Genomic DNA, 11614 nt, shown 5'->3' on the forward strand with positions numbered 1-11614 from the left:
GAAAATTTTGGTGAGAAAATCGAACTTTTAAAGATAAAATATTCGAACAAATTTGGCGGGAAATTAAAATTTGAATTTTCAGAGAGCATTGACGGAATATTCAAATTTCCATATTTTCTCAAGTTTTGACTAAAAATTTGAATTTGAATTTTTTAACATTAGGCAAGTAGTACATACATAAATTGACAACACAGTTGGCTCAATTTTATTTTAAAAAAAAATTAAAAAATCAATTAAGAATAAACTTAAAAAGATCATCATGGTGCATCAACTAAAAAATTAACACCACATTTTGCTCATTTTTTTAGGACAAATAAAAAAAACCTAATTGTACAAAAAATAGGCCAAAAGCGTTGTAAAATTACAGTCAAAGTTTATATCCAAGACTTAAAATAATAAGTCAATGAAAATTACTCATGTTACACAAAAAAGGGTGAACATTAAACATTTCGAAAAAAATCCGACTAAAGTAAAGTAAATTGTCACAAGCGGCGTCGAAAAACCAGTTAGGCTATATATAATTATTATTATGATGGTTACCTCAAAAGTATATAGGCGGGATGCGCAACAAAATAGATTTGGAGAGAAAAAAAAATCCGATTAGCTAAGCTTTACGGCTAATGTACCTCATTTCATAACTTTTTGTAGAACTGGTTAAAAAATACGAGTAAGTGGTTTTGAGGAGATTATGTAACTGGGTAATAACCACGTCATGGGGGGAGAAGATATGGTAATGGTAGATTTGAAATTTTTTCATTTGCATGGGAGGTTTTTTCAGCAAAATTTTTAAAGGCGAATTTCTCACCAAAAAAGTTTTCAAAATTTAACTTCCCCCAAAAATTTTTTGAAAATTTTGAATTCGTCGCCAATATTATTCGAAAATTAAAAATTAAAAATTGCATTTTTCGGAAATTTTTTTTCGAAAATTTTGAAGGTCCCGCTAAAATGTTCTGGCAAGTTTAAATTTTAAATTGCTAAATTTCCTGGGAACATTTTTTTTTTAATTTTGAAGATAAAAGTTTTCAACAAACGAAAATTTCAATTTCCCGCCAAAAACTTTGTCAGACGATGACGTCGTAAATACACATTAGCCAAATTTGGTCGATGCGCCATGTTTGCCAATTTTTTCAAAAATTCGATTTTTTCTTAATTATCAAATAAAAATTGGATAATGAGAAAGAGAAATTTCAAAATTTTCGGAAATTTAGAGATTCAATTTTTCGCCGCTAAAATTTGAATTTTACCAATTTTACCCTTTTTTTGAATATTTTAATTTTCCGCAATTTTTTTTTCAGGCGATGACGTCACATTTTCGTCACATTAGACACATTTTCGGTCGATGCAACATGTTTGGCAACTTATTCTAAAATTAAATTTAGTTTTCAGTTTTCAATTTAAAAATAGGATATATTCGGGTAAAATTCAAATTTGCCGCTAAAATTTGAAATTTACAAATGTTTTTTTGGAAGTTTCCATTTTCCGCCGAAAATGGAAATCAAGCTCCACAGGCCCGCCCAGAAAATGGTCACCAAAAACTTCTAAACAAACACGAAATCAGTGTATCCGGTAGCAAAAGAGCAAACTAGGCTCAATAATTTTTGCGGTGACGGGAAAAAGAAAATAAATAACAATGGCTTAATGATATGCAAATATCGAATTGATAAGATGAGCCCCTTTTCAAATTTCCGTTATTTTATTGAGCTTAGTGGTCAAAAATGAAACTTCTGACACTTTTATTCGTATTTCTTCTGAAATTTTTGGAAAGTGACGCGAATTGGAATAATTGTGAGTTTTAGCTTAAAACAAATGAAATTCTAATTATCCGCCAAAACATTTTAATAGTTAAAAATTAAGTCTATGGTTAATAATTCTAAAAAAATTATATTTTGAAACTTTCTTACCAACCATTCAAATTCTATATTGAAGTTTTATTTTTTTTCGACAAATCTTCCATAAAAATTGAAATTGTCTACGAATATATTTCCAAAATTTAGAAAATTTCAATTTCCTGGTTTTTTTCAAACTTCCCGTCTAAAGAAAAAGTTCCATTTTGAGTTTTCCCACCAAAATATTTTGAAAAACTAAAAAAAAATTTAACTTTTTTCAGGGGGCTGGGGACAACCCCAACAACCATCACCTGCTCCGAACAACAATTTGGCAATTGGGTACCCAACTGCGTACGGGCTGTATGCCGGAAGAGGATGGGGAAATCAGAACTATGGAGGCGGTGGAGGTGGACCTGTGAGTTTTGGAAGTTCAGGCGCGAATATTGACAACAATTTTGGCTCGTGCGTGAGCAGAGTTTAGGATAAGGCTAAGACTCAGGCTTAACACTCAGATCAAAGTATCACACAACTAAAACCGATACTGACAATACATTCGGCTCACGAGCAAAAAGTGTTGTAACTTTAGTTTTCCCTGGTTAGAAAAAACGCGAAATTTTACTCATGGTGCATCGACCAATCACATAAGTTTTCAGCCCAACGCCGGCGCGGGCTTTGGCAGCCCTCTACGCTGCCTGAACGGTGGCGCCCACATCGGACAGTGCCGTCTGGATCAGGACTCGATTTGTATTGCACTCGGAGGAGTTTGTACTCACGGAGCATGTTGCACAACACCTTTTGTTAGTATTCTCGGCAGCTTGGGGACTACTACGGAGACACCTGAAGTGATAGATGGGGAGACGACGAAGAAGAAGAAGGGGAAGAGGAAGTTGGTCACTACAACGACGACTATGGCTCCTGGGGATCGAGAGGGAGAGGATATTGATGATGTGGTAAGAAATATAACATTAAAGGTGGAGTAGCGTCAGTGGGGAAATTGATTTAAAACATGCCTATGGTACCACAATGACCGAATATCATGATAAAAAAATTCAAAAAAATTTTCTAAATTTTATATGATTTTTTGAAAAATGAAAAAATCTCATAGTCAGTTTTTGCCTAATTCCTATTTGAATTACCGCCAATTGGATTTGTTCGATGGAGCGCGCTTGCACGTTTTTAAATTTATTTATTTTATTTTTTGTTGTTTTCCGCCGATTTTTAATGTTTTCGGTGTATTTTTGCTCGAATTTTAGAGAAAAAGTCAAGATAAATGCAAATTTTCGATTAAAAAGCACGCTTACAGGCGTAAAAATGACAAAGTAACAATATTAAACGATTTCGAACCTGAATTAATTAATTTCACTGATTTACGCCTGTAAGCGTGCTTTTTAATCGAAAATTTGCATTTATCTTGGCTTTTTCTCTAAAATTCGAGCAAAAATACACCGAAAACATTAAAAATCGGTGGAAAACAACAAAAAATAAAATAAATAAATTTAAAAACGTGCAAGCGCGCTCCATCGAACAAATCCAATTGGCGGTAATTCAAATAAGAATTAGGCAAAAACTGAGATTTTTTCAATTTTCAAAAAATCATATAAAATTTAGAAAATGTTTTTGAATTTTTTTATCATGATATTCGGTCATTGTGGTACCATAGGCATGTTTTAAAGCAATTTCCCCACTAGCGCTACTCCACCTTTAAAGTTGAAATTTCCTGCGAAAAAAACTGCAAAAGTTAGAGAGCATGGTGCATCGATATAGTTGGTATTATCGAAAAGATAAAAGTTTCCTAACTAGAAGTAGACATGGTGCATCGACTGGGATTCACTTGAGGTTTTTCTAGAATGTTCAACTGTCAAAATGTTTTTTTTTAGCTTTTAATCTATCGGTTCAGGTTAAAAATGAACAAGCAATGTGATACATGTTGAAAAGGGTTTTAATTATGGTGCATCATCTTTTACTGCTTATATCCTGGCTCACTTCAATAGTTTCACAAAATTTCAAACTAGAATAATATTCGTTTATACTTTGTCTATAATTTTGTATTTGAACATTTTTTTACAATTTTCAAAAAGAGCCAAAATCTGAGCCTGAAAATAGAGCGTGAACATGGTGCATCGATCGAGACAACCTCACTCAATTTTGGCAGTCCCTATCTCAGTGGGCTTTGATTGTACCAGAAAATAATTTTTTTCGATAAAGAAAGTTAATATTCAGATGAAATCCTCTGAACTTGAAGAATGGAACAAATTAGTGGAAAGAGCAAGGCTGGCAAGTACAACTACTACAGAAGAACCCTATATTGAAGAGCCAATAATTACAGTATCACCTTACGTGGAAGAGAATGAGGATAGGGTTAGTTTTAAAAACGAAATGAAAAGAAAACTCGGCCACCAAGCTTTAAAATATCCGAAGTTACTTGAAAAATGGGTGTTTCAAATAGAAAATAGGCGATAGGTAGGTAGACACAAAAATAGTTTCGCTCCCGGGTGGGCTCGAACCACCAACCTTTCGGTTAACAGCCGAACGCGCTGCCTATTGCGCCACGGAAGCACGACGCAGAGGGTCTTTCTCTACCGTGAAAAAAATTAGTAGTAATTCCGGTAAAATCGGACATGGTGCATCGGCAAAAAATCTGTGGCCGAATTTTCTCGATTTTTAGGCCACGAAACAAAGATTTTCTACCAAAATTTTTCCCATTTTCAGAGATGCTCTTCTGGGCTCCGCTCCGTAGGCCCTTGCTCCGAGGATTCCGACTGCCCGACACTTCATCAATGTGAAAAGGAACAGTGTTGTTATTTATTGCCATGAATAAAGTAATTTTTAAACGTTCTATTAAATAAATTTGGCCGAAAACTGAAAATGTTTCATATTATTGTGAATTTTCCAATTCAACACTCCAAATAACCTCTAATCCCAAAATTTCAAAGTTTTAGTGCAATATTGCGTAAAATCCGGTGTCGCGGGGTACCGTACCTAGAATAGGACGCTGAAAAAAAAATTACAGTGAACTTGGAACAAAGTAAAACTAAATTTGTTAAAACATTTCACAATCAATATAATTTGTCAGAACAAACATTCATTAAGAAGTCAATTTTTTGGAAGAATTTATTGAACGGAGTGCTCAGTAAAGCGTTCCTCCCATCGTTCCGCTTGATCGTCAATTCTGCTCGAGAATCAAGCATTAGGCTGATAATTGCTCTGCAAAGAAAAAATCAAGGTTGAAACGGTGAAGTGTATACTAGAAAACTTACCGTTTTTCCTGCTCATTTTCTTCCGTTGCTTCTGCAGGGAGATCAAGGACCTGATCTAGTGAAATTTCATCATAGGTATGAAACTGGAAGGATTTGAAATTGACGTTAGATTCTGACAATAACCAACTTTGGAGGAATCTATTCAATTCAATAGATGTCAATTCTGATCCGTCTAGGATGATGCTCAAGCATTCCGCCTTCAGCAAGTTTTCAGCTTGAACCAATCGGCGTTCCAGATACGCAACTCTTGCTGCTTAATTGCGATATCCCATTGAAAGTTGTGTCTCACAATGAGATCAAGCTCTAAATACTTTGTCACTTTTAGATTTCTGTTCCAGATTGCTAGAAAATTATCAGTAAGAAAATCGTCTCCGACAATAACATCAATCTCGAATAGTCTCTTGTTTGGATAGAAGCCAGTCGATTATTGATTGATTTTGAGTTTCAAATGAAGTGATTTCAAAGTGAAACGTAGTGATTGGGGTGTTGAAGAGTTCAGTGATATAGTCGGTCCAAAACGTGAAGCTGGCCAAAACATCAGGCACGGACATGTTCCAGGTGATCCCTTCTCTACAGCTATTTTGTACCGTTTCTCCAATTGGTTTTAATTCAATTTTCCACAAATCAACTGTCCGATTCCTGATTCTAATGCAAGAATTTTCAAATATATTCACGCAAATTTCAAGTCTTCCCCGTAGTTTCTGTGATGTGAAGGTTTTTACAAAGCTTCTTGTCTTCTTCTTGATCGTAGAAAAATTGTAACTAAAAAAGCTAGTTTTTTGATAATTTTTTTTTAGTTTGAAAAAAAAATTGAATTTTCATTCATTTATCAAGTTTTGTACATTAACGTGTTATGCATTTTCCTTTTTTTTCTCTAACAAGTAAGCAAACATCAATTTTTCTAATTGTAAGCAACAATACAAAAAACTCTGCAGGTTTTCATTTCGTAACTTTTCATAACTTTTCATAACTTGAAAAATGTTCAAAGTTTTAATTTCAAAGTGCGTGATTATAATACACAAGTACCACGTGGTGTCAGAGTGCCTTATTTCGGTTTGATCTACATATATCTACAAAAAATGCGGGAGAAGAGACGCAGAGTCTTCAACTGATTTCGTATGGTTAAGAACGTGCTGACGTCACATATATTTGGTCAAAAAGTTCGCGCATTTTTTGTAGATCAAACCGTGATGGGACAACCTGCCACCACGTGAAGTATCGAACTATTTCTCGGCAAAAACAACTTACATCTCGACTAGCGGCATACACAACATAACTTCGTTGGCTGCGATGATTGGAATTTTGAATAAAGGAAACGCTTTGTAAGAAGGTGGTGATTCTGGTTTGGAGAGCATTTCAGTAGAGACAAAGATACATGAATGAATGTGTGGTAACTGTGGGGAGACAGTGTTCGAATAAGACAATCGATGCATTTATGACAGTCAGTTTATGGGAAGGTGGAGGTCAAAAGTGCAGTGAAAAACGGGACAGATGTGTCTGCAATCTATAAGTAAACATTCCAAAAAAAGAGAGTGAACATGGTGCATCGATCGAGACAACCTCACTCAACTTTGGGTCACTATCTCAGTGGGCTGTGAATGTACCAGAAAATTGTCAACTGAGAAAATAATTATTGAATCTTTTTCTATTTTTGTTAGACAAAAATTTTAAAAAAATGAGATCCTCCGAACTTGAAGAATGGAGCAAATTAGTGGAAAGAGCAAGGCTGGCAAGTACAACTACTACAGAAGAGCCCTATATCGAGGAACCAATAATTACAGTATCACCTTACATAAATGGAAGGAATGAGGATAGAGTGAATTTTGTGGCCGGAATTGGAAAACTTGGCCACCAAACTTTAAAATAATCGAAAAATAGGGGGTTTCAGAAAGAAAATAGGCAATGGGTAGGTAGGCGGGCACATTTTTCCGGCTACAAGTAGCAAAACGAAAAAGTTTCGCTCCCGGGTGGGCTCGAACCACCAACCTTTCGGTTAACAGCCGAACGCGCTGCCTATTGCGCCACGGAAGCACGGCGAATAACGTCTTTCTATACTGTGAGAAAAAAACGTAATAATTCTGGTGAAATTGGTCATAGTGCATCGATAAAAAATCTGTGGCCGAGTTTTCTCGATTTTTAGGCCACGAAACAGAGATTTTCCACCGAAGTTCTTAAATTCTTTCCTATTTCAGAGATGCTCTTCTGGGCTCCGCTCAGTTGGTCTATGCTCCGAGGATTCCGACTGCCCGACACTTCATCAATTTGAAAAGGAACAGTGTTGTTATTTATTCATTGCTATGAATAAATTAATTTTTAAACGTTCTATCAAACAAATTTGACAGAAGCCTGTAAATTTTCTAATTCAGCACCTCAAATAGCCCCTAACCCTAAATTTTCAGAGCTTCAGCGCTATATTGCGTCAAATCCGGTTCCCCGGGATACTGTCCCATGGTGTTTGCGGACATGAGACCGAATTTTACGAGAAATTGCACTAGAGCTCCGAAAATTGAGGATAAGGAGTGAATTTGCATGTGAAATCTGGAAATTAACATCAAATTTCTGAAATTGAGTTTTAAGCTCTGAAACTTCTACGTTCATAGCCTCGCTTAGCAATCAAATGTGCAAAAACAAAATACGAAAATTCCAGCTGACTGAAAATAGAGTACCGTACCTCTAAATGCACCTGTTCTTATACAACTAACTTCTACATCAGAATACCAGGTGATTTTGGCCGTTGTCATGGTTTTTTGACGCATTTCTTAAATTATTTCTCAGGTTTTTTTTTTAATTTTCCCTCAACTTTCTTCATTTTTCTACATTTTTTCTCCAATTTTTTTTTAAATTTTTAAATTTTTTCTTAAATTTATTGCAATCATATCAAATATCCACTACAGTTTCAATAAAAATTACAAAAAAAACCTTCCAGCCAATGCTTGACGGGCTCCTGAACCCCAGCTCAAACTACAACGCGAGCTTCTGCTATAATGTGTCTCGTGGCACATTTGTCACGGTGGAATGCGAGTATCCGTTTGCTTATTATGTGGAAAATGCGCTCTATCGCACAGTTTTTGGATGTTTCTTTCATTTGATTGAGGTCTTGCTCCTGGGAGCTCTGTGGTTTTGTAATATTTGGATTCAGAGGGATTTTACGGGTGAGTGGTGAGACCGGGAAATTGTTGTAACTTTGTGATTAAGTGGAGTATAAAATTTTTGAAACCGTTTCTGGAAAGTTCAAACTTTGAATATTTTTATGGGGTTTTTTCTAGGGATCAGAGAAATCTATATACTAACTTGGAAGATATTCGAGGTTCAATTTGAAAATTCTAGTTTTTAATAACTGAAAAAATTTTATTCGTAATCGGTTTTTCTGAGGTTACAGGGGCTTTTTGAAACTTTTTTTTTGAGAAAATATAGATTTCAAGTTGTACAATCTTTTTGGAATATAATTTTTGTAAATTTTTAAAACGTTTTAAATGGTTTTTTCTAGAACAAAATATATTAAAAACTATACTCAACGAAAAAAAATGTTTGAAAAAAATTCGAAAAAATGTTTTTGCAGATTTTTTTTGAATTTTTTTGTAACTCCAGCAAGCTAATGCCAGCAATAATAATTTTTCGTTATAACTCACTAAACCCCAAAAAAATTTCCAGAAGCCTACATGTCAAGCGTCGCAGTACCTCTAAGCATTTCCACCGTCATGAAAATCGCCACCTACGTCTGGAATTTACTGTATCCACGTGGTGATATAGAGAAAAGTTGGCTCATTGATATGGCATACGCGACAAGTGTCACTACAGCACAAATGACATTAATTATGGGACTACCAGTGTTATTATTCATGGCGATGAGGATGGGGACCTCCCGGAAGCAGAACTACGGGTGGTGTACTTGGTGAGCTGGAGGGAAATGTTGGTTTTTGAGGAGTTTAAAGGGACAATTCCTATTTTTCTTTGTGATTTTCAAACTCGCCACGCAAAAATAACCCAAGACCGCAATTTACAATGTTCTAGTGCAACTTTGCGTCGAATCTAGTGTCATGGGGTACTGTACCTTGGTGTTTGCGGAATTGACACCGGATTTGACAGAATTTACACCGAATCTTTTGGATTTGAAGCAGAAAATCAAATTCTCTATGTCAAGTTCACTCTATCCCATGTTTTTCAGCATTTTTGTGCATTTTTGCGTCAAATCCGGCGCCATGAGGTACTGTACTTTGGTGTTTGCGAACCTGACACCGGATTTGACGGATTTTTTCGCTAAAATTCTGGGAATTAAAGGCTAGGGGTAATTTAGCATGAAGAATTTAAAAATTAGCATAATTTTTGCCCGCGAAAATTCCAGGATCCCATTTCTCCTGATCCTCATCCTATCGTTCCCCATCTCTGCAGTGTTCAATATGCTCAACAAAGCTGACTACGCGGCTCCATCTCTTGTTGCAATTTTGGCTCTTATTATAATTTCCCTCGGCTTTATGTTTGCCTTTATCGGAATGGGATGTATGACTTTTGCCTGCTGTGCCGGCAAAAAAATCGCCATGGATATGCTAGACCCCGTGATTTATGATGCTCGGAGTCGGTTGGGATGGGCTATGCTCTTTTCGATTTTCGCACCGATCAGTGTTTATCCGTGCTTTTGTGAGTTAAAATTGGAGAGAATTCCAAAAAAAAATTTGAAAAAAATTCTATAGGGGGTAATTAATTATAGAAAATTTCGGTAATGTTCTGAGAATTTCCAGAAAATTCTGTGAGATACCAAAAAAGTTCCAGAAAGCCTGAAAAAAAATTCAGAAGGTTCTTGAAAACGCAGGAATTTCTAGAAAATTGCCAGGAAGTTTCAGAATTCTAGGAAACTCAGGAAGTTTGGAGAAGTTTGGGAAGTTCCGAAAAAAGCCCTGAACATTCAAAAATAATCCGGATTATTTTTTATTATTATTGGGAAGTTTAGAAAATTTCCAAAAATTCCAAGAATATCAAGAGAATTCTAGGAAATTCTAGAAAGTTAAAAAAAAATTCCTAGAAAATTTCAAGCAGTTTTTGAGAGTTCCAGATGATTTCAGTAAAATTTCAGAAAACGCTGAAAAATTCCTAAAAATTCCTCAAAGTTTTGAAGTGATACTAGTTGCTCTAGAAACCTTCCAAAATTCCTTTAATTTCCCAGAAAATTTTTGGAAATTTCCAGAAATTTTTTATTATGTTCAAAAATATCTGGAGAGTTCTAGAGAGTTTCAGAAAATTTTGGAATTTTCAGAAATTTTCTAGAATGTTCCAGAAAAATCAAAAAAAATTTAGAAAACCTCCACAAAATCTAATAAGTTATAGAAAAGTACAGAAAAATTCAGACTGCTTCGTGTCTCTGGCGTTTTTCCTAAACCTCTCCGATTCTAATGAGCTTCTGAGTAATGAGATGGCCACCAGAGTCTGGAGCTTCTTCTTCGGACCCACCGTACTCATATTCACCTTCCTGATTCTTCCCTCCTATCGGGACACCATCATGTGCGGGTAAGTACAGTAATCCAAATGACAGGTGGCAGAGAAAATTGTTTTAAAAAAGTTTAAAGGAAATAATATAAGAAATTAATTGAAATTTTATATTGCAGCTGCAAATATCGCCGATTCCAACAAAAAATCCAAATGAGCCAGTTGGCAGCACCTGCTGCCCAGGGAGTCACTCCGCAAATCAGGGTACTGTAGGTTTTTGAATTCAGCACGTCAAATAACATGTGTTAAACAATTTTTGAGATTCAATAAAATTTAGTTAAATATGGTGTCCTAGGGTACTGTATCTCGGTGAATTTTCAGAAATTTTCCGGATTTTCGCAAGTGTTTCCTAAATTTTTTTTGTAATTTTTGAAATCTTTCTAGAACTTTCTGGAGTCTGAAATTATCCTGAATTTCTGAAAACTTCTGAAATTTTTGATAAATTATTTCGACTTATTAAAAAATCGGTTTCTTATGAATTTTCTTGAGTTTACAAAAAAAAATTACGTTTTTAAAAATACTTGGGAATTTTTGGAAACTTCTAGAATTTTCCGAAATAGTTTGGAATTTTTAAAAAGTATTTTGCAATTTTTTGAAACGGTCTGAAAATTTTTTTTCTTGAATTTCCCAAATTAAAAAAAATTCTGTCCGAAAAAGTGAAATTTTTCAAAATACTGCTTGAGCTATTAGCAAAAAATTCAAAATATTTTCAGATCTCGGAGCCAGAAAAGCTTCCCGTCGAGTTCATCAAGGAGCCCGAGCAGAAAGTCCCACTGGAGCCACTCTTCATACCAAGTGCTGAGGCCAAGCGTCCAAGGCCAGCCTACCCAGTTCAGAATTTCCCGGATAAATATTAATTGTTAACCTGAACCCGTTTTTCGCAACAATTGTATGATATAATGTCCCATGTCACATAAAGTTACTCAATTTAATTTCAGAAAAATTCAGAAATGGTTTTTTTTCAATTGATTTAATTTCAGAAAAGTCAAGAAAGGTCTAGAAATTTTGAAAATTTTGAAATATCTGTAAAAAATGTAAAAACCCTCCAAGAAA

At 35.1% G+C, this 11614-nt stretch overlaps 2 protein-coding genes, 5 non-coding genes and 1 pseudogene across 8 annotated transcripts; 4 read left to right on the forward strand and 4 right to left on the reverse strand.

Moving 5' to 3' along the window:
- The first annotated feature begins 1701 nt into the window (after positions 1–1701).
- Positions 1702–4664, forward strand: Y38H6A.3 (WAP domain-containing protein). Its single transcript, NM_075520.3, has 5 exons — positions 1702–1785; positions 2108–2241; positions 2480–2776; positions 4047–4184; positions 4536–4664. Exons 1-5 carry the CDS (start codon positions 1716–1718, stop codon positions 4638–4640), a joined length of 744 nt encoding a protein of 247 aa, NP_507921.1. The 5' UTR covers positions 1702–1715; the 3' UTR covers positions 4641–4664.
- On the forward strand, positions 4298–4386 carry Y38H6A.10. The gene has a single exon (NR_070275.1). It is a non-coding gene; the product is annotated as an Unclassified non-coding RNA Y38H6A.10 (non-coding RNA).
- Positions 4310–4382, reverse strand: Y38H6A.t1. Its single transcript has one exon. It is a non-coding gene; the product is annotated as a tRNA-Asn (tRNA).
- Positions 4665–4759: 95 nt separating the features above from the next.
- On the reverse strand, positions 4760–6438 carry Y38H6A.4 (annotated as a pseudogene). The gene is made up of 4 exons: positions 6332–6438; positions 5084–5845; positions 4907–5030; positions 4760–4818 (listed from the first exon to the last, which is right to left on the reverse strand). Coding segments are annotated over exons 1-4 (1052 nt in total).
- Positions 6439–7032: 594 nt separating this feature from the next.
- Positions 7033–7119, forward strand: K02E2.15. The gene has a single exon (NR_070276.1). It is a non-coding gene; the product is annotated as an Unclassified non-coding RNA K02E2.15 (non-coding RNA).
- On the reverse strand, positions 7042–7114 carry K02E2.t1. Its single transcript has one exon. It is a non-coding gene; the product is annotated as a tRNA-Asn (tRNA).
- An 888-nt stretch (positions 7120–8007) lies between the features above and the next one.
- K02E2.1 (Sodium-and chloride-dependent glycine transporter 2) lies at positions 8008–11493 on the forward strand. Its single transcript, NM_075521.2, has 6 exons — positions 8008–8235; positions 8735–8975; positions 9426–9718; positions 10423–10582; positions 10681–10765; positions 11275–11493. Exons 1-6 carry the CDS (start codon positions 8013–8015, stop codon positions 11416–11418), a joined length of 1146 nt encoding a protein of 381 aa, NP_507922.1. The 5' UTR covers positions 8008–8012; the 3' UTR covers positions 11419–11493.
- On the reverse strand, positions 9540–9689 carry K02E2.16. Its single transcript, NR_070277.1, has one exon. It is a non-coding gene; the product is annotated as an Unclassified non-coding RNA K02E2.16 (non-coding RNA).
- Positions 11494–11614: the final 121 nt, after the last annotated feature.

This window comes from Caenorhabditis elegans, chromosome V, assembly GCF_000002985.6.
Source record: "Caenorhabditis elegans chromosome V".
Classification (NCBI taxonomy): Eukaryota; Metazoa; Nematoda; class Chromadorea; order Rhabditida; family Rhabditidae; genus Caenorhabditis; species Caenorhabditis elegans.

Excerpts from the sequence above, each read along its gene's own strand:
- Y38H6A.3 (NM_075520.3), top strand. The coding sequence starts at position 1,716 with ATGAAACTTCTGACACTTTTATTCGTATTTCTTCTGAAATTTTTGGAA. Across the intron at positions 2,242-2,479 it reads GAGGCGGTGGAGGTGGACCT|CCCAACGCCGGCGCGGGCTT; the intron begins GTGAGTTTTGGA and ends ATAAGTTTTCAG. Across the intron at positions 2,777-4,046 it reads GAGAGGATATTGATGATGTG|ATGAAATCCTCTGAACTTGA; the intron begins GTAAGAAATATA and ends GTTAATATTCAG.
- K02E2.1 (NM_075521.2), top strand. The coding sequence starts at position 8,013 with ATGCTTGACGGGCTCCTGAACCCCAGCTCAAACTACAACGCGAGCTTC. Across the intron at positions 8,976-9,425 it reads AACTACGGGTGGTGTACTTG|GATCCCATTTCTCCTGATCC; the intron begins GTGAGCTGGAGG and ends CGAAAATTCCAG. Across the intron at positions 10,583-10,680 it reads CGGGACACCATCATGTGCGG|CTGCAAATATCGCCGATTCC; the intron begins GTAAGTACAGTA and ends TTTATATTGCAG.